The 21,260-nt window shown below is 39.1% G+C and overlaps 1 protein-coding gene across 1 annotated transcript in view; it reads left to right on the plus strand.

Annotated features, from left to right (window-relative positions):
- The window catches only part of KIF16B (kinesin family member 16B), a 164,911-nt gene that overhangs the window by 74,724 nt on the left and 68,927 nt on the right, over positions 1–21,260 (plus strand). The window contains exons 17-23 of the mRNA XM_054383745.1: positions 1,104–1,186; positions 1,384–1,472; positions 8,822–8,875; positions 11,024–12,379; positions 16,350–16,508; positions 17,332–17,437; positions 17,789–17,839. Of these exons, the coding sequence (XP_054239720.1) occupies positions 1,104–1,186; positions 1,384–1,472; positions 8,822–8,875; positions 11,024–12,379; positions 16,350–16,508; positions 17,332–17,437; positions 17,789–17,839 (1,898 nt within the window). The remainder of the gene's footprint in view (positions 1–1,103; positions 1,187–1,383; positions 1,473–8,821; positions 8,876–11,023; positions 12,380–16,349; positions 16,509–17,331; positions 17,438–17,788; positions 17,840–21,260) is intronic.

Genomic DNA, 21,260 nt, shown 5'->3' on the forward strand with positions numbered 1-21,260 from the left:
GGACAGGGAATAATGGGTATAAGCTAGAACACGGGGAGTTCCATCTAAAGATGAGGAAGAAATTCTTGACTTTGAGGGTGACAGAGCACTGGGACAGGCTGTCCAGAGAGGTTGTGGAGTCTCCTTCTCTGAAGATAATCAAAGTCCACCAGGATGCAGCCTTGGGCAGCCTGCTTTCGGTGAATCTGCTTTAGCGGGAGGTTTGGACCAGGTAGTCTTCAGAGGTCCCTTCCACCCTGTGCCATTTTGTGACTCTGTAACAGTCTTAAGTGCAGTTTTTTTCATACTGTGAGTATAATGGAGTCCTATTTATTTTTTAAAATGTCTCATAATGATCAACAGATACATTCTGGATTCTGTAGTGGTTAACTTGGAAGAATTCCATGTTATGACAGTAGTGAGACATGAGTGACAATATTATTCTTGTAGGAAAATATTAATCTTGATGCTATTGTCTTTAAAATATGATAAGAATTGCCCAGAATCTCTTTATTTGTGGCCTGCACCTTAGCTGATTAAATACAATAGTAGATGTGCATTGAGCAGTATGAATTATTCAAGGCTCTCCCCTCAGAAAAGAGCTATTTGATAGAATAATAACTGGGTTTTGAATAATGATAAACTGTGGTGGTGTTCCACATAGAGGAGAAAAAGGTAAAGGAGAGTACAAATTCTGGAGATCTGGAGCTGACTATGACCAGTAGTGGATGGACACACTTGTTAGATTTATGGGCATTCCCACCTGGTACCTACTGCTGGTTTCTGAAGCAGCACTGTTGAAGAGTATATAGATCAAACTGAGGCAGCTGCTTCCACTACTGCTTCTAGCTATGGTTATTCTTTATCATATGAACATGACTGACCTTTGTGTGTGTGAACACGTGTGGTTTGTTTTTCAAAGCAGGAAGAGGAAGGAGCGTAGTGTGTACATCAGTTAACATCGCTGTGACTGTGTGTTGTTGTGCACTTGAATTGCCAAAATACATTTTCTTTTTGTTCTTGCATACTGGAAGTCTTTGTTTATGTGTTGCCTGTCTGAAAAATTCCATGGTGTTTTCAGGTACAGAACGTTGTCAGTGGATGGTCTGTGTTTTTCTTATCAGGTGCTGTTATATTGCTTGGAAGAACCAATATGTTTCGCTTTAACCACCCCAAAGAAGCTGCTAAGCTAAGGGAGAAAAGAAAGGTGAGATTAAATCACTGTTCAGTGCATTTAAACCTCCTCACATTTTTCTTGCTAGTATAAACATGCCTTGATTGTTGTAGAATACTTTTTTTTTAATTTGCTTCACATACTTTAATAGTTCATCAAGAGAAATGAATTAGGAGTTTGTAAGCACATCAGTGTTTGTCTAATACATCCACTTTATGGTCTGTTGTTAGAGTGGACTGCTCTCTTCCTTCAGCTTGTCGATGACAGATCTGTCCAAGTCGTGTGAGAACCTGTCAGCGGTCATGCTTTATAATCCAGGGTGAGTAGAGTCTAAGATGTTAAAATTCCCACTCCACTTCATCAGTGTGAATGTTCCAAATGGCAGCAATAGGAAATACTTTGTTCTGAGTTCATGCTTGTAAAGTTCTGGGCTTCTGAGTGAAGCCAGAACTTCTCAGAAATGTTATTCGAACTAGTCTGTGCTAGAAAATGGGGTGAAGAGACACTGAGAAGCTTTCCATGGTCCTTAAACTTGCTTTTACCTGCTGTTTCTCTACTCAAAAGTGCAAGAAATGTAACTGCCCCAGTGAAGAGCCATGCTACTAGAGATGTAACACAAAGAAAGTTGTAGTACCTGGAGTCCAGTAGACAATGTTTGCATTATGACCAAGGCAGTTCTGCACAAGAATGAAATGGCAAATTTTACATTTATACTTTCTTCAGAATTACAAGTTAACTATTCTTCCTCAGAAAAAAAATGCATGGTCAACTGAAAATAAAGATTTCTTGACTTCATGTAATACCAATGCAAGCATTAAAAGGCTGGGAAATGAATGTCTGATGTTCTCACCTATACCTCTTAGTAGGTAGCCAAGTTAGGATGTGGAAAACAGTTTTATTATCCAGTTACCATGACACAGGCTGCTTGTTACAGAGAAGCTATTTTTAATGGTTAGTACCATTGTTCTTAAGGTGACTTACAGAGAATTGATGGTGTTTTGTGCTACTTTTGTTTTCCCCAGTAGCTAGTGCCTGTATTTTGTATTGAGTGAGGGATGAGGCTCTTTAATCACCTATGTGCTTTGGGAAAATTTGGCATAAATTAAATTATAAGATTGGCTAGTGCAGCTTTATTCCTGAGTTTTACTGGGGGGTTGCTTTTTATCCATTAGAACTCAGGAAGATTGGACAGGTAATAATAACTTCAAGTTAAACAGTGTCTTAAACACAGTGAGTATGTATAATAATACTGCTTAAAATGTGACAGTTACTCTTTTGCTACTGAGCTACCTACAGAGACCCCAAGATTGTGAGTTAGTTGCTGGTAAATTACATACTTTTCTTTTTCTTCTGTTTTATTTCCCCACATAAAGATAAAAGAGAGGATAAAAAAAAAAGTATATGTTTATTTTCCTATTTCTTTACCTTTTCAAACACTTCAATCTAAAAACTTGTAGTGACAGTTGCTGGTATTACATCTGCTGTGGGCTGGGGAAAGTTCCTGGCTGTTGCTGTTACCTCTGGTTATTGATGAGCTACTGTGGACTTTTCCCTGACTAATAACGTTATGCTGCTACAATATTCTTATGAGTAATTGCATTATACTGCACAATGGTTGACCTAGACTTTGCAGTCAGCATGGGGTAGCACAGATTGTCTCAGCATTGCCTCAGTTTAGTCTTTGAGATTTACAACAAAATATAATGGCATGGGCAAGGTGCACTTGAATGTGGGCTTAAGAATGATTTCACTGCCCAAGGCGTTTATGTTGTCTTCAGATAATGCCAAATTGTGTCTTAAAAAAAAAAAAAAAGAGAGAGAGAGGAAGTCTGGGGAGTGGGTTAATGCAGTAGATTGAAGCATTTTTTTCTTTTTTCCCTGATATGTTTTGTGGAGGTGCCTTTTCCCCTTATCAGTTTTTCAAACCTCTTGCCTTGCTTTCCTGGAAATGGATATGGTGGTTTGGCCCTGACAGGGGTCTAGATGCCCACCAAAGCCACTCTATCACTCCCCTTCTTAGATGGACAGGAGAGAGGGAAAATACAACAAAAGGCCCATGAGTCAAGAGGGAAGCAATTTAATAGGATGCAAAGCAAAAGCTGAAGCCATGCACAGAAGCAGAGCAAGCAAAGATGTTATTCTCTGCGTCCCATCAGCAGGCGATGTTCACTCACTCCCTGCGGGCTCTGGACGACAGGCACCATCAACAAATGTCCCTGCTCTTCCTTTTTCACTTAGCTTTTATCTCTTAGCTGACATCATATGGCATGGAACACCCCTTTGATCAGTGTGGGTCGTCTGGCCTGGCTGTGTCTCCTCCCAAGGTCCTTGCCTATCCCTCAGCCCCCTGTTGGAGGGAAAAAATCCTGGAAAAGCAGCCTTGGTGCAGGTCTGCATGGCTGTCACGTCTTTGAGAGCAATAAGCCCTGTCTAAGGTTGTTTCATGTCACTGTTATGTGTGGGTTTTTTTCCTAAGCAAAGAAGCTTTTGAATCATAGAAGAGCTTGGGTTGGAAGGAACCTTAAAGGTCATCTAGTTCAGCTCCCCTGCAGTGACCAGGGGCATCTTCAAATAGAGCAGGTTGGTCAGAGCCCCATCCAGCCTGGCCTTGAATGTTTCCAGGAATGAGGCACCTTCCCCCAATCTGGACAACCTGTGTCAGCATTTCACTAGCCTCACTCTAAACAAGGTCTTCATCATGTCTTGCCCCAATCTCCCTCTTTCAGTTTGAAACCATTATTCCTTGTCCTGTTGCAGCAGGCCCTGCTAAAAAGTTTGTCCTTATCTTTCTTACAGACCCTCTTTAAAGTACTGAAAGGCCACAATAAGGTCTTCCTGGATCTTGCTCCAGGCTGAAGTCTCCCAGCCTATTTTCATAGGAGAGGGATTCCATAGCCCTCTGATCATTTTTGTAGCTTCCTCTAGACCCGTTGTTCTGTGTCTTGCTTGTGCTGAGCTCTCCAGAGCTGGACACAATACTCCAGGTGGGGTGTCACAAGATGAAGCCCAGGAAGTATCACCTCCCTTGACCTGCTGACCATGCTTCTTTTGATGCAGCCCAGGATATAGTTGGCCTTCCGGGCTGCAAGTGCATATTGCCAGCTCATGTCCAGCTTCTCATCCATCAGTACCCACAAGGCCTTCTCAGCAGTGCTGTTCTTTATCCTGTCATCCTTCAGCCTGCGTTGATACTAAGAACTACCCAGATCCAGGCACAGGACTTCTGTTGAAGCTCATGAGGTTCTCCTGGGCCCACTTTCTCAAGATTGTCCAGCTTTCTCTGGAAGCATCCTATCCCTCAGGTGTGTCAACCACACCATTCAGCTTGGTGTCATCTACAGACTAGCTGCACTCAACCCTACTCTCCATGTCATGAAGATCATTAAACAGCATTGACCTCAATGCTTTCATGTTCATGATTTAAACTCTTATCTCTATCTCTAGATGCTGTAACTATTTTATAAAAATAGATGCTATACCTAATCAAGCACACAAAACCAAAAAAAAAAAACCCAAACCAAACAGCTAAACCAAAAAAAACCCAAAACAAACAAACAAAAAAACCCTCAAACAACAAAACAACCCAAAAAGCTCCCAACCAACCAACCAAACAAAAAAAACACACACAAAAAAAGAAAAATCCAAGTGAAATGTGACTGGTTTTGCCACTTTTATGAGTGCTGCAAAGATTAGGTAGGCTCTGAAGTTTTCACTGCAGTTTAACTGCACCCTGGTTTTAAAAATCAGTAGAAGAAAGCATCTTCCATAATTGATGCATCTTTATGGACAGCAATTTGGCAACAGCAGCTTTTGAGCTTAGGCTGGTGTTTCGTGACAATTTTCAATGTATTTGTGTTGATGCTAGCACTGTTTTCTTTCCATCTCATCTTCTATGACAGCACTGGGCTTTTTCTGATCATGTGAAGACCTTGTCTGAAAGAGGAAGTTCTGTTACCTTAAGGAGAGCAGAGGGAGCTGGGGCAAATGGAAGTTACAGAAAAGAATACATTTTGAATAATGCAGACACCAAGCATTTAAGCCTTAGTAATAATTCAAAGCCAATGTCATCCTGTTTGTGAAGCATTAGATGACTTGCAGAGTGCTCGAGGTCCACACTTTCAACTAGGGATGCTGCTTAGCAACTACAGGGGTGCTGAGTGGTGGCTATGTTCAGCCTGTGTAAAATATCCAGTAAGCCTGACTCTGGGTATCAAAGGTAGGGGAACTGTGCCCAAGGTGTCAAGTGGGTGCCAGCATCTTGTTTCCTGGAGAAGTGCGGATGGAAAGGAACATCCTATGTTAAATTTGGTTTGGATTTTTTTTGTGTTTTGGTTATTTATTTATAAATAAAAAGACAAGCTGGAAGGAAGGGATGCCATCCCAGAGGGACTTTGACAGGCTGGAGAGGTGAGCCCAAGTCAACCTCATGAGGTTCAACAAGACCAAATGCAAGGTCCTGCATCTGGGTCAGGGCAATCGCAGGCACCGATATAGGCTGGGCACTGACTGGCTCAAGAGCAGCCCTGAAGAAAAGGACATGGGGGTGCTGGTGGATAAGAAGCTCAACATGAGCCATCAGTGTGCATTTGCAGCCCAGAAAGCTAACCAGAGCCTGGTGTGCATCAAGAGAAGCATAGCCAGTGGGTCGAGGGAGGTGATCTTCCCCTCTACTCTTCCTGGTGAGACCCCACCTGGAGTACTGTGTCCAGTTCTGGATGTGCTGGAACGTATGCAGAAAAGGGTCGTGAGGGCTGGAGCACCTCTCCTATGAGGACAGACTGAGAGAGTTGTGACTTTTCAGTCTGGAGAAGAGAAGGCTCTGAGGAGACATTAATGTGGTCTTCCAGTGTCTTAAGGGGGCCTACAACAAAGCTGGGGAGGGACTTTTTAGGGTGTCAGATAATTATAGGACTAGGGGAAATGAAGCAAAACTAGAAATGGGTAGAGTCAAATTGGATGTTAGGAAGAAGCTCTTCACCATGAGGGTGGTGAGACACTGGAACAGGTTGCCCAGGGAAGTGGTAGAAGCCTCATCCCTGGAGGTTTTTAAGGCCAGTCTGGATGTGGCTCAGAGCAACCTGATGTAGTGTGAGGTGTCCCTGCCCATGGCAGGGTGGTTGGAGCTAGATGATCCTTAAGATCCCTTCCAACCCTAGCAATTCTATGATTCCATGATTATATTTTTATCAGGAACAATGTAGGATGTGGTCTTTTTGGTGTGACCCTTTAGTACAATAGAGTATAGAATTGGTTTCTCATGCCTTCATGGTGTGCTGCCCACCAGCAGCGTAGACCTGAATTCAGTAACTAGGGCTTTTGTGCAACTTCTCTAGCTCTCCAGCATTCTGCCTATTGTTAATGCAGCACTTTCAAGACCTTTTCTAGTTTGTATTGACAACTTGAAGACTGCTAGGTAAATTTGCCATTTCTGAAGGGTGCAAAAAAGAGCTTGTAGGATGCAACATTTTAAGCAGTGGCAGAGGAGCCTGTGGGGTATTACCTTCAGCTGTTGCAAAAAGCAGATAAATGATGGGTGTTGCTTCCTGTATCTGTAGCTTTCCCATGTGAAAAGCAGTGTGAAAATTGTGTTTTCAGATGGGTGGTCTTTGTGTGTGGGTTTTGTTACATGTGTATGTGTGTTTCCTTTGGCTGTTGCGTTCCCATGCGCAGAAAATTTTGGCTTAACATGCAAAATTCTTTGTTCTGCTTGTTCCTAGCCTTTGTCTTTAATCTAGTTTCATGCAACACTGCTTCAGATAATAAGCTTTGGATGAAATAGAATTTTACACATAGATTTATGCTGAAAATTTCATTTGTGAACCTTTTGTAAGCTACATTATGCTATAAATCTAAAACCACTCATGAGAAACCTTGGTCTTGTCATGGGTTTAGCATGGGGGCTTTTTATTTATTTTTTCATTTGGTTGGTTGGGTTGGAGGTTTTTTGTTTGTTTTGTTTTTGTAATTAATCTCATAAACTGAGCTACTGAACGGTATTGTAATATCTTTGTAGTCCTGCCAGTTTTCAGTCTTTCCTAACAGATGTAGTACCAGATCTCACTTTTGTGCTGTATAAATTAAGCTATTGTGGTGGTGTGCTAGCAGAACTGACTTCCTTTCTCTGCAGCTTATCTGCACTGCTCTTATCACTCACTATGCCACATTTTCCAGCAAAATGGTGTCTTATTTAATTCAACAGTGATTAGATTAAGTTCCTTTGTGGTATATCTACAAAAGAAGAAAGAAGTGGATTCTAGTCTTTAATATCTGTATGCATCTTTAATTTCAGGCTAATATTTTTACTGTTCAGAGTAGTGCTCATGTCAATAAATGATTAAAGGTTATGCAAAAAAGATTATTTATTTGTTTATTGCTAATTAAAGGTAGGCTAAACTGGAAAACATCAGTCTTGAATCTGTGCTTTGTAAAACTAGCAATGATTTGTCATAGCCAGTGATTTTTCTGTCCAGAGGGATGGTGGAGTCTCTCTCTCTGGAGACTTTCAAGGCCCACCTGGACATGTTCCTATGTGATCTGCTTTAGGTGTACTTGCCTAGGCATGGGGGTCGGACTCAATGGTCTTCCGAGATCTCTTCTAACCCCAACCATTCTGTGATTCTGTGTCAAGCGAAATATATTAAAATCTCAAAATACGTGGGATAAACAGGTTTGAATGGTGTTCTGTGCTTGAATGTTGTGCTTCACAAGAATTGGAGGTTTTTCAGCTCCATGGACTACCATCATAGTAATGTCTGAGTTGTTTCACTTGAGAGGAAAAGGAAGAACTACAAGGGTGCAGTAGCAGAGTTTGGTAGCTCTTTGCCATCTCAGAAGTGGCCAAGTTAATAAGCTATAGGAAGAGTAGCATCAATTTAACTCTCACTGGCATTTGAAAAACACGATTAGAAAGAATAATTATTTGAAATTTCCTTTGGAATTGTAATGTGACAAAAAGCTTTTGTTGACTTTAAAATATTCTGTACTGTTACTATGTTTTTTCTCTCAATTCCTTTGTTAATTGATTGCTCTGTTTCCCCCTGCCTCCCGTGGCAGTCTTTTCCCTGTAAAAGGACCGATCTGTCTAAGGTAGAGAAATTAATTTCCTATGTACTGATTGCCCTGACTGCATGTATTTAACTGGCAGAGGCTATGCTAATAATTTTTCTGTCTTGTTTAACTCTACTTTTGAATTATTTTTTTCTTTCCCCCCCAGAAATTAGGCTCTTTACTATGAGGGTGGTGGAACACTGGAACAGGTTGCTCAGGGAGGTGGTGGAGAATCCCACCCCTGGAGATATTCAAGGTCGGCTTGATGGGGCTCTGAGCAACCTGATCTAGTTGGGGATGTCCCTGCTTACTGCAGCAGGGGTTGGGCTAGATGGCCTTTAAAGGTCCCTTCCAACCCAAAACATTCTATGAATTCATTTACTTCTCTGTACTCATGTCAGATGGCATGATACCTAATTTGTAACCCTACTGAAGGCAATACTTTCTGCTACTGTACAAAGTTTTTGTTGTTTTTTTTCCTAAACTTTTGATTTCTACCAATGTTAGAATTCTTCTAAACAGATGCTGAATTGTATCAAATCTTTCTATTTTTTGTGATGCTTAGGAAATAATAACTGTGTTCTTTTTGTTTTGTTTTCTTTTAATTTTATTTTAAATCAGGTTAGAATTTGAGAGGCAACAACGAGAGGAGCTTGAAAAGCTAGAAAGCAAAAGGTAACAATATCCTTTGTAGCCTTTACATGCATATGTGTGTATATATACACATTGTAGATTCACTGAAGTAATTAGTTTGGAATAATGGCATGACTCAACAAGGAGAGGTTCCTGATACAAATAATTTTATTTTGTTTTGTCATCTCTGAAGGTTTTGTTTATTTTCTTGAACTGTTTATTCTTATCGATTAGCAACAGACAGGCAAGCTGAGTTGTTGCTGACTGTGATCATTAGCAAAGAAAATGTCAAGCATAAAGATATGAGTAGGTTAGACTACACAAATGTAATGTTTTAAAAGGTGGCAAATTAGATTCTTCATTTAGATCTTGTTTTTTATGGCTTAATTGTCTTTGGATTGAATTTTGATTAGAAAAAGTCATGTTTATAAACTCCGCACGTCTCAAAACTGTAATGCTGGTATGGACATGCCAGTCACAGGAACATTATTTCAAAATCAGTTTGAAGTACAAAAGAAAGTAATGCTGTCAGCTGGAAAACTGAGCTGGCTGTTCTGGCTCATTATACCTGCTAAGATTTTAGAGGTAATAGCTCTCACCTTGTTAGATTTCACAGCGCTGATTAGATTTATAAGTTAGGAGACACTTTCTGCCATCTCGCTTTTCAACTGCTTGCTCCATTTTAAAAGAGCTGTTTATATAACTGGACTAAGTTAAGTATACTCAGAAAAAAACCTGCAACTCTGAAGCACTAAATGATGTTATTCAGAATCACTGATATTTATCCTCTTTGTTATGTTGATAGGATTTGAATTCAGATTGCACTGAAGTTTTGCTTATGCTTTAATTTGTCCAATTTTCTCATGAAGTAACCAACAGATTTCCAAGTTGTCTCTAAGTGTATTCAAGTGACTGTGTTATGGGAATAATGGTGATTTTTAAGTCTCAGTCTGTCCTCATTTGGAATGCACTAGAATCTTTAAAAGAGAGATTGTACGGGACATAATAACTTTCCCTCTCAAATATGTCTGTTTCTAATCATATCTTGTTTATCAGTGATTCAATTGGGTTTACCTAAAGAGTCTTTGTTTTAATTCAGCTGTTGGCTTACATTTTATGAGTCAGATTTCTAATCAAGTCCTTACACAAGTTTTTGTGCATGAGAATATATATTTAAAAAATATATTCTTCAATATGTGCATGGATGTGTTCTGTCACACATCCACATTACATTCTGTGATTTTTATTGGACTTAATAGAACAGTTACATAGAATCACAGAATGTTAGGGGCTGGAAGGGACCTCAGAAGATCATCCAGTCCAACCCCCCTGCCAGAGCAGGATCACCTATACCAGATCACACAGGAACACATCCAGACAGGTCTTGAATATCTCCAGAGAGGGAGAGTCCACAACCCCCCTCAGCAGCCTGTTCCAGTGTTCCATCACCCTCACAGTGAAAAAATTTTTCCTCATATATCCATGGAATTTCCACAACTTCCACCCATTGCCCCTTGTTCTGTCATCGGGCATCACCGAGAGGAGCCTGAATGAATCCTCTGGGCACTCACCCTTTACATATTTATAAACCTGAATGAGGTCACCTCTCAGTCTCCTCTCCAAGCTGAAGAGCCCCAGCTCCCTCAGTCTCTCCTCGTAAGGAAGATGTTCCACTCCCTTCATCATTTTTGTGGCTCTGCGATGGACTCTTTCAAGCAGTTCCCTGTCCTAGAATCATAGAGCTGTTTTGGTTAGAAAAGACCTCTAAGGTCATCAAGTCCAACTGTCACATTCAGGCAGTAACCAGACTCACATTCAAGCAACCTTGTACTTCAGGAAGTTACAGACAGGAGCTGCTCGCAGAATTTAATAGACAAGGCCCAATAAAATCTAATTTTCTGCTAACAGAAGTGCTAAATAACATGTCTTCCTGCAACTTCATTATATCCACAATGACTCTCTTTACCATCTATTTCATACATTGAGTTGCTTTCAAGCAATTATAAGATATCAACCTGTGGCATAAGAAAACTATGTAAAAAATACACTGTTATATGTACAGCAAAGTTCTAGCACAAACCTTTTGAACTTTTAAGGTGTATGTGGGGTTTTTTGGGGGGGAGGGAGGTGGGAGGGGGGAGAAAGAAAAAAGAAAAGCATTAAACATTACATGTGAATGTTTTACTGTAGGAAACAAATAGAAGAGATGGAAGAAAAACAGAGGTCTGACAAAGCAGAGCTTGTAAGAATGCAGCAAGAAGTGGAATCCCAGCGCAAAGAGACCGAAATAGTGCAGCTGCAGATTCGAAAACAGGAAGAGAGTCTGAAACGGAGAAGTGTTCACATCGAGAGCAGGTTAAAGGATTTGCTGGCTGAAAAAGAAAAGTTTGAAGAGGAGAGATTACGAGAACAACAGGAGATAGAGTTTCAAAAGAAAAAGCAGCAGGAAGAAATTTTTTCCCGAGTCAAAGAAGAGTTGCAGCGACTACAAGAACTTAATCATAATGAAAAAGCAGAGAAGATGCAGATTTTCCGTGAACTAGAGAAACTTAAGAAGGAAAAAGATGAGCAATATATTAAGTTGGAATCAGAAAAAAAAAGGCTTGAAGAACAGGAAAGGGAGCAGCTGATGCTGGTGGCGCATCTAGAAGAACAGCTTCGAGAGAAGCACATCATGATAGAACTCCTTAAGAGAGGGGATGTGCAAAGAGTTGAGGAAGAGAAAAGGGATCTTGAAGACATTAGAGAATCTTTTTTGAAAGTCAAGGAGGCCCGTTCTGAAGGTGAGGAAAATGGTGATGAATTAGACAAGGCACAGCATGATTTCATAGAGTTTAAAAGAAAACAGCTAGAACATCTGACTATTTTGGAAAAAGATTTAGTTCAGCAAATGGATCACCTAGAAAAGGAAATAGCAGATGAAAAAAGAGCTCTGGAACATTTAAAATTTGCAGATGAAGAACATTTAAATCTGAAGAGAGAGGATGAAAACATTGTGGATGCAGTACTCAAGGCTGAAGAGGTTGACAGGATAAATCGAGCAGAGTACAGGCTCCAATCTAAAGTACGCCAGCTTGAGTACCTGAAGAGTAATCATTTGCCAGCTCTGCTGGAAGAAAAACAAAGAGCTTCTGAAGTCCTTACTAGGGGCTTGTTAGGGTTAGATAATACTCTCTATCAAATAGAGAAAGAAATGGAAGAAAAAGAAGAGCAGCTTGCCCAGTACAGAGCTAGCACAAATCAGCTGCAGCAACTTCAAGAAACATTTGAATTCACAGCTAACGTAGCTCGTCAGGAAGAAAAGGTTCGGAAAAAGGAAAAAGAAATCCTTGAATCAAGGGAAAAACAGCAGAGAGAAGCACTGGAGCAAGCTGTGGCAAAGTTGGAAAGGAGGCACTCTGCTCTGCAACGTCGTTCAACAATAGACTTTGAAATTGAAGAGCAGAAACAGAAGCTTGCCACCTTGAACAACAGCTGCAGTGAACAGGCAGGTCTGCAGGCTAGTCTGGAAGCTGAGCAGAAAGCCCTCGAACAAGACCGAGAACGGTAAGTGCTGGGGCAACTTCCGTTTATTAGAAATCTCTCCACAAACAGGGAATCAATTTACACCTTAAATGTTGAGACTTGTTCTATGTCCCAGTGTTTGATATTCTTTGAGTTTCAAGTAGTTTACTCAGAGCTGAAGCCTCATGTTGCGTCTTAAAGAATTCTAGCTCATTCATTAATTTCTGTTGTGTTCAGATACTTACCCCATCCTCAGCAGGATAGTATCTACATCAGCCTACTTAGAAAGTTCAGCCAACCCCACAAAAATATATGCTAACAGCTTTTTTTCCTCTTAAAATGTTACTGTATTACATTTTGTTTCTTTATCACTAACAAGCTAGATGTTTGTTCAAGATTTGGAGGCTGATAGTTACAGCAGCCTGCCAACTATCTCTCTCAACAGATGATGCACTGAACACTTCTGGTATTCAAAGTAAACAGATGTAGTGTTTAACTTTTTGGTGTTAGTTTCAGGGATAAATAAACAAGGCCAGCCATATATCCATGCAGTTTTGATGGTGTTTTTTAAGCTTATTGGAAAATGTAGAGAGGCTATAATATAGCCCTATGCACTGCCTTTTAGGTACAAAAATAATGTCATCACTTATACCATCTGGTAGTGTAACGTTCAGTCTGAGTAAGGGAGGCTCAGAGCAAGGTGATTGAAGTAAGAAAGGATCTTTCTGTGTGGAAGAAGAGGAAGAAATTGTTTTATTTTTAGCCTGAGCAAAATGCCACTGGGATTAATGCAGTATGGAAAAAATTGCCATTTAAAATAGTGTCTTTTGATTTGCTAATATTAGAGAATATTAGAGCTTCAAAGCCTGTAACAGTTAGTGAAATAGTGAAGAGTTTTTCTTGAAGTAGTGTTTGTCATTTGTATTTTTAATATTCCATTAATTCTTTGACTCTTCTTTCATGAGCCATTCAAACACATGCCTTATTAGAAAAAAAAAACCAACACAAACCAACAAACAAACCAACCTGAAAAACATAAACTTGCCTCTAGCCAAACTGAAAAACTTTTCTGTATCCTTTTCCTTTTAAACCAATATGAGAAGATAATAGTTCTTTTTTATACCCTGTGTAGAGGTCACTTTTTCAACATTTAGAGCTACACTGTGTGATTTTTTTTTTTTTCCTGTGGATATTGCTATTATTTTTCATAATTGTCTTCAATGTAAAATCTCATTTTATGCACTAAGGATCTTGCTTGACTCAAGTCAGCTATAAACAAGTGGAGGTTCCAAAAAACTAGGCAGCTTAGTTTAGCCCTCAAGAGATTGCTGGGTTGTGTGATAAGTGAAAAAAACCAGCTATGAGAGTAGGGTTTGGAGAAGATACCAAGAAAGTGAAAAGGTATTTATTTCCTTGATTTTTTTAATGTTTACTTTAAACTTTGAAGTCTTCTGGTGAATCACCCAAGGATCTGAATAATTAAATTTGGAATGTTTTTATGAATGTTCAGGCAGAAGAAAATCTGGAGATACTTGATAGTATGTTAAATGCTTCAGGCTGCTTACCACTTTTGTGTTTGAGTTTACACTTCATGGGACATGACCTATGAGTTGTGTATGTTTCTTGATGTTTTTCTAGATACCATTAAATGATGATGTGCTCTGGTTCACATCAGTGTTAATTGTCTGAGAATGTTTAAATGCAGTATTAATTTGAAATGCTCTGTGAGAGTTAAGGTCATCATAAGTCGTTAAAATGTTGTTTTTTTTTTTTGGTTTCCAGTTTGAATAATCCTAGAATCATACAATGGTTTGGGTTGGAAGAGACCTTAAAGATCATCTAGTTCCAGTCCCTTGCATCATGGACAGGGACACCTTCCACTAGACCACATTGCTCAGGGCCCTGCCCAACCTGGCCATGAACACCTCCAGGGAGGGGGCATCCACAGCCTTCCTGGGAAACCTGTTCCAGTTGTCTTACCAACTTTACTGTAAAGAATTTCCTCCTAATATCCAGTCTAAATCTACCCTCCTCAAATTTACATCCATTCCCCCTCGTCCTTTCACTACTCTTTGCAAAGTCCCTCCCCAGCTTTCTTGTAGCCTCCCTTCAGGTACTAGAAGGCTGCTATAAGGTCTCCCTGGAGACTTCTCTTCCTCCAGGCTGAACAGCCCCAACTCTTGCAGCCTGTCCCCATAGGGGAGGTGGTCCAGCCCTCTGACCATCTTTGTGACCTCTTCTGGACCCACTACAGTAGTTCAATGTCCTTCTTGTGTTGGGGGCCCCAGAGTTGGATACAGTACTCCAGGTGGGGTCTCAGGAGAGCCGAGTGGGAGAATCGCCTCACTTGTCCCACTGGTCATACTTCACTGTTGAAGCTGATACGTTGGCTTAAGCTCTTTCACCTGCAGGAATGACCCTTAAAATGATAATTAAAAGTTAACATACTGGAATAATTCATGCATGTTTTTTCTTTACTGGCAGAGGTTTGTGGCAATGTAGTGAACATAACGAGACAGTAGAGTCTTGTTTGAGAGAGCAGGATGTATTGCTCACAAGTGGTGAGTTGCAGTTTAGGGTACTTACTGGTGGATGCATCACATGTCTGAATAGGTTGATAACTATAGGGAGCACTATTTTTTGATAGCAGGATGTTTACAAACCAAGAGATAAGCTTTATCCTTTAATATAATTCTGATTTTTTTTTTTTTTGTCAATTGATTTTTCTGTAGATGCAAACAGTCTCCTATATCCATCAGCCATCTCCCATCCACTTTCCCTCAGGGTACAAAACTGTTTTGCTGCTAATCAAAAGAAGCAGATGGCTTCTGGCAATGCTGCAAAAAACAAAGATGAAGTAACTGTTCAGCCTGCTTTACCCCAGCCCAAGCATTTGGCATCTCTTTAATTTTCTAGTTTAACCTCTGGGATGGAATAAAGTAACTAGCATTGTACTTCAATTTCGATATAGGCAATTGAGGGATAAGTGGTAGAGGTCCAGCTTTGCATAGTTTCTCCTGCTTTAGAAGCAATTTCTATTCTTTAATTTTCAAGTAGCCTCTAGGAAAACCACTATCTCTGGAGACAAAAGTCATAGTGGAAATGGGGAAGATTATTACTGTGTTACTAATCTGATCTTGTATTACTAATCTAATCTCAGCCACATTACAAGTGAAAGTGTGTTCTGCAGATTACTATGCCACAGTTTAATTTGACTAAGTGAGAAATACTGTCAGAATTGCTTCTTATATGAACTGACTGAGGCATTTGCCATCAAAAAACATGGTATCCAATTTTACATAATTATTCTGTGCATAAACCTGGCCAGTATTAAATTTGCTTGTTAAGGAAAGGGAGGAGGTTTCCATTTCAAATTTATTAGGTGTATATGCAGTAAATACTAAATGTTTTATGATGTAAGTAAATTTTTTATATATATATATATATATATACACTCACAGACTGAGGGAATAACTGGAAAATAAGATTCATAGGTATTGTATGCAATTTAAAGATTTTCTTATGGATATTTGTTCTCATGTCGTTGTTTTAGGTTTTCTTTGATTTTGGGGTTTTTTTTGTATGTGTGTATAGTGCTATATTTTCAATTTTGAACTTTTTTTCTCACCATTAATTCTGTTACTTGACAGTGGAAGCTAATAACTGAGGTCAGTGATAGAGTTCTGTGATGAAGAAAGGTTATTCAAGTGATCCTAATAGACAGCTTCTCTTAGGAATTAATATTTAAGGTATTGAGTTAGATACCTTTTACATTGGAAGTTATTGAAGTTGTTTTATTTAACTTAATACTGCTGTTGTAACATGGTTTTGAGCTGCCTTTGTTCTTCTAGCTAAATATACTTAAAAAACAATTATGATTTTTAATATCTTCATGAAAATGAATACTCACAACCTTACATATGTGCATCCCAAGGGAAGTGCTGTACTTTCTGTAAAACTATGTGAGTCAACTCCAAATCAAAGCAAATGACATACTAAGATCTCTTTATAGCTTGGACCAGGAAATTCAGCAGCTGAAGCAGAAGATATATGAGGGCGATGGTGGCCATAAAGGAAATCATGGAACAGTAGAAGAGAGACTCTCCCATACCACTTCCCATACCAGTCCAACTAAGCCACAGCCACCTGCTGCTCCACTGGTTGATGATAGGTAGGTAACTTGCATTTCTGCTGTGTTTTGCTAGGAATACAGACAATAGTTTTAGAAAATAAATATTTTGAAAGATCATTCTGCCAGGACTGTATTTTAGTTAAATATTGTACTTAAAGGCTAGTCTGTAAATAAACTTTATTTGCTGTATTTTACTTTAAATAACCAATAGCCTAATCTGGTGCTCCTGTGCAGTGTGTTTTAGAATAGAGGGTTGGGAAACTGTAGGGTAAAATATATTTAAATTGGTTTTGTGTTTATGGTAGCTTGTGCGTATATTGCTGCTTTATATTTGCTTCAAGCAACACAGTAAATTAAATTGTCTTAAGCCTTTTTTAAAAGGGCAGCTGCCTGATACCACTTAAAATCTTTTGCATCTCTGTTCTTTTGGCACTTTTACAGGCAGTTGTTACTATCAACTTTTGGAACATTCCTTTTGTTGGAAGACCAAACCCTTGGTAGCCCAAGTTACCCGTACCACAAGTGACAAAAACAAACCTTTAGTAAATAAAGATGCAACCCCAGCTTCCTATTCCTTTTTAAGTGCTCTTACCCCCACTGCCACACTTGTATGTAGAGCTGCAGTGCCTTTACTGGGGTTCTGTAAATTGTGTAATTGTGATAACAGGCAAAGGTTAAGAGTTTTAGGTGAACACTTGCTTAAAAGCCCATGTTCCTTAAGGGGGTATAAAACCGGTCTAACATGAAGCCCACCAGTTAAGAGTTCTACAGTACTTAGGATTCATGAGCATTTCAAAGAATTCTTTAGCTTGTCTTGATTTGTATCTAAGAATATACTTTTCCCCTCTTCTATATCTTGAAGGATAAATGCCTTTATTGAACAAGAAGTGCAGAGAAGGCTCCAGAATATTCATCACAAAGCTGAAGATAATGACGTTAGCCTGTCTTGGTCTTCAGAAAGTTTAAAGGTGAGCAGAGATGGGTAGGAAACTCTGACGTTCAGTGTACCATGAGGAACCACTGATTTGGTTTTCTTGTTCAATAGCATTTATCTTTTGCTGTTTGCTCAATTTTAATTTGCAAAAAAAAAAAAAAAAAGTAAATAGTAAACCAGGGATATCAGATTTAGATTTTGATTGTCTTCTTTTCTTTCTCCAGTGACTGTTTTATATTATTTTTTCTTTGCATTTTAATTAATTCCCAATAAGAAATTATTTTTGTCTATTAAAAAGAATGTCTCCTCCTGTGAATACTTGAAAATGAACTTAAAACCAGGAGACACTTTAAAAAATAATCACATGTACCCTTTTTGTTCTTAGGATAATGAGAGACTTAATAATGGCATTCTTCAACGCAAGCTGAAGTATGAGGTAGGTCATAATTTGTCAAAATGAAATTATGGCATGCCTTGTAATTAAATTTCTTAATGTTTAGCTGCATAATTAGGAATCTGAATTCACAGCAAGATTTATAGCTAATAGAGGCAGCAATGCATTTTTTCCAGTTGGAATTAAAGTGATCTTTTTCAGATTTGGTTGAGCTTTTTTCTTATTTGGAAGGTGTGGTGTTATTTTGGATCTCTCTTCCTTGTTTTGTTGTTATTCTTAATTCGGAACAGTATCCCTTTCCTGATTTTTTTTTTTTTTTTTTTTTTTAATGAGGAGATAATATGTGAATTCAAGATACCACTTCACATATTTGACTCCCAAAAAACTACTGTGACAGTGACCATAATATCAGCAAATGGCACAAGAGAACTTGCCTGTGTCATGAAGGATTCATACATGTGTTTTCAAACTGAGGCTTAGACTCCTCCCATCATTTTTTGCTTGAAATATGGTTAATTACTTATTGTGGTGAGTAGATTCTAAATCCTTTCATGGATTTGAACTTTAGGAGGAGGAGGGCTGCAACACCTCTACTTTGGATATATTTTGACTTTCACTGTGTAATTTTTTTAAGCATGTTGGATTTTTTTTATGGTACCTTGGATGGTATAGGATTACTTCTTTTGAGCATGTGTGGGAATAAAGAACTTTTAAATTTCTGCATCACCCTTTGGTTTCCCTGTAGTTTTCAAGTGAAGCGAATATAAACCAAGAGAAATGGATACAAAGATACAAAGCATTGGTGGGCTGGGAAGATCAACCATTCCTGAATCAGACCTCAATCACTTCTGTGGCAATTTTGCACTCTAATTTTGAGAGATTGTGCAATGATTGTACCAATTCTGAATGATTTTGCAAACCTAATCCAAATCAATCAATGTTCAGAGCAGAAGGTTTTACAGACATTTCTATTTTCTTCTTTTGGAATTTTTAACAGAAATGTCAACAGTTGCAGCCACATTATGGCTTTCCATTTATGTCTAAAGGTGGCAATTGTGCCTCTAATTTGTGTGGAGAAAACTCCGGAGTAAGAGGCCATAAAAGACAGAAGGAATATACAGAGATGTGGGATTTATTTTCCAGTTCTGGAAGAATCTCCTCCTCTTTTACATCAGAGAAAACATTTGAGAATGAAAGGAATTCAGAACAGGAGGGCTTTGCTCATCGTTGTGACATTGAAAGTTGTTTAATGCTCTCTAAAAATACTAATACTTTAAAAAGTAAGAATATTCCTCATCAGAATGTTTTATCTACTTCTTTACAAAGTCATGACTTAAATAATGTGCCTTCTTCGTTCTGCAAGGTTGAAAATTTCAATCATTTTGACGATAAAATAATTACTTCTCTGGATTGTGACAGCTTAAGAACTGAATCTGATTGTTCCCACTTGAAACAGCTGTCTCCTGCAGGATCCTTAATGGGTGTTAATGAGCAAGCTGGCTTTAACAGCATATCGTGCCTTCCCTTTTCTCAGTCTAATGCATATTCTGAAATAATGACTTGCAAAGAAAGCAGCCCATGTATGGCAGTGCACCCAGCAACTGAAGACCAGTCTGGTAAATCTCAGCTTCCAACACAAAAAGCCTCAGATTTTATTTCTTTGAAGCAAGTAGCTTCTGGTTTTGATGTGAGCCCAGAACACACCTCTGGTTTGAGATCTCTTTTCAGCAAGCTTTCCTGCCTTTACAAAGATACCAGTAGTCAGCTGCTCAACAATACAATTGTTTCTAAACAAATCAAGGAGTTGGGAAGTTTCTGTGAGAGAAACAAGAAGTACGCACAAGCGGTGTCATTAATCAAAAACCTGCCAGTCATAAGCAACTTGCAGATAAATGTATTCTTCAAGTCTGATTCAAATCAGTCCCACTCTACTGATGATGCCAAAGCTCTCTCTGAAAATGTCATTCAGGCTGATTCCCCTGTGCAAGAGACCACCCCGATGTGTGGCAGCGCAGGAGTCTCGGATGCCTGTGAAAGAAAGCCCTCTGAAGGAGCTGCATGTTGTTGTAACAATGAAGAGCTGGAAAACAGCCTTGTGTTAAGACAGAAACTTGTGAATTTTCCTGAGGTCTTTTTGAAGCTTCAGGTCTGTTCTCTGGAAGAAGCGCTAGAGTTTTTGACCTGTCTCTTACCTCGGATTTCTATTAGAATGGAGGAGTTGAAAGGTGTATATTGGCTCGCTGTTGGCAGTTGTGAAAAGCCTGATGCAGAACCTGCTTGCTTGCTTTTGTTCAGCTCAGTTCTGTATGTCGTCGTTTCATCAGGCAAACAAGACGTCTGCCAGAGTGCCTTGACAATGTTTCGTGAGGTTCCCATCGTCAATATAAAAGAGATTCAAGTTGGCTTTGCTGGACAGAGTATTAGTCTTCTGTGTTCTGCTGAAGATGGTTGGCTCACAATATTTACCTATAGCAAACACTTCACTCAAAGAATTTGCCATGACCTAATGAGCATTTTGATTTCTAGAACAGATGACGCTGTTTATTTCAATCATCAGCTCTTGAAAGATGATTTGATGCAGGTTTCACTTGACTGGACATCAGAAGTAAATGACGCAGTTTTTTCAAATGGAGTACGATTGTTCTGTAAATTTAGGACTGAATTAGCTGATCTGGTTTACTTACTCCATGAAAATATGGGGAGTGTTAAACCATCATTAGGTGACATTCAAGTACTGTTCTATACCTCAGTGAAAGTAGCCTATACTAAGCAAACTGTGCATAGAACTTTAGTTCTTACAACTACTCACATAGGTCTCTTAAGGGAGAATAATGTCTCTTACCTGGCAGCTAACTTTGTGGATGCTTCATGCCAACAGTTTGACAGCCTTCAGCTGCACAGTTTAAATGATATCCGATGTGCAGTTTTGCCAGACAAAGAGAATCCCACAAAAATTGAGCTTGTGTTTTCTAGAAGGAGCAGTGTTGGATCTGATTCAGGAATTGTTTTTTCTAAATACAATGAAAAAGAGAGAAATCCTCAGCTGACAGTCATCCCATCAAGTCTTCAAAGCAGTTTGCATATCCCTTCAGAAATCTGGATATTAACATTCAGTTCAAGTCAAGAAGCTATTTGGCTAATTATGCATCTGACTAGGTGTTGAAATCCAAATAAGTTTAAATAAGCTCAAAACAAGAGGCTAATTAATATTGATAATATTTCCTTCTTTGTTTTTTTTTAATCAATAAGCACAAGAGTCCTCTGAGCCTGTAAGGCCATACCATACATAGGGTGTATACACACATCATAGCAAAAATCAGTGTTACTGGAGTGCTTGCTTTTTGTGGGTCTCCAATATAATGTACATACATTTCCTTGGGAAAGGGAGGAAATTGTTCTCTCTGGTGTGGTAGGTGGATGAAAACTGTAATTACAGCTGGGTCTTCTGATCTCCATTTTGGCT

Source organism: Indicator indicator, chromosome 9 (assembly GCF_027791375.1).
Source record: "Indicator indicator isolate 239-I01 chromosome 9, UM_Iind_1.1, whole genome shotgun sequence".
In the NCBI taxonomy this organism is placed as follows: Eukaryota; Metazoa; Chordata; class Aves; order Piciformes; family Indicatoridae; genus Indicator; species Indicator indicator.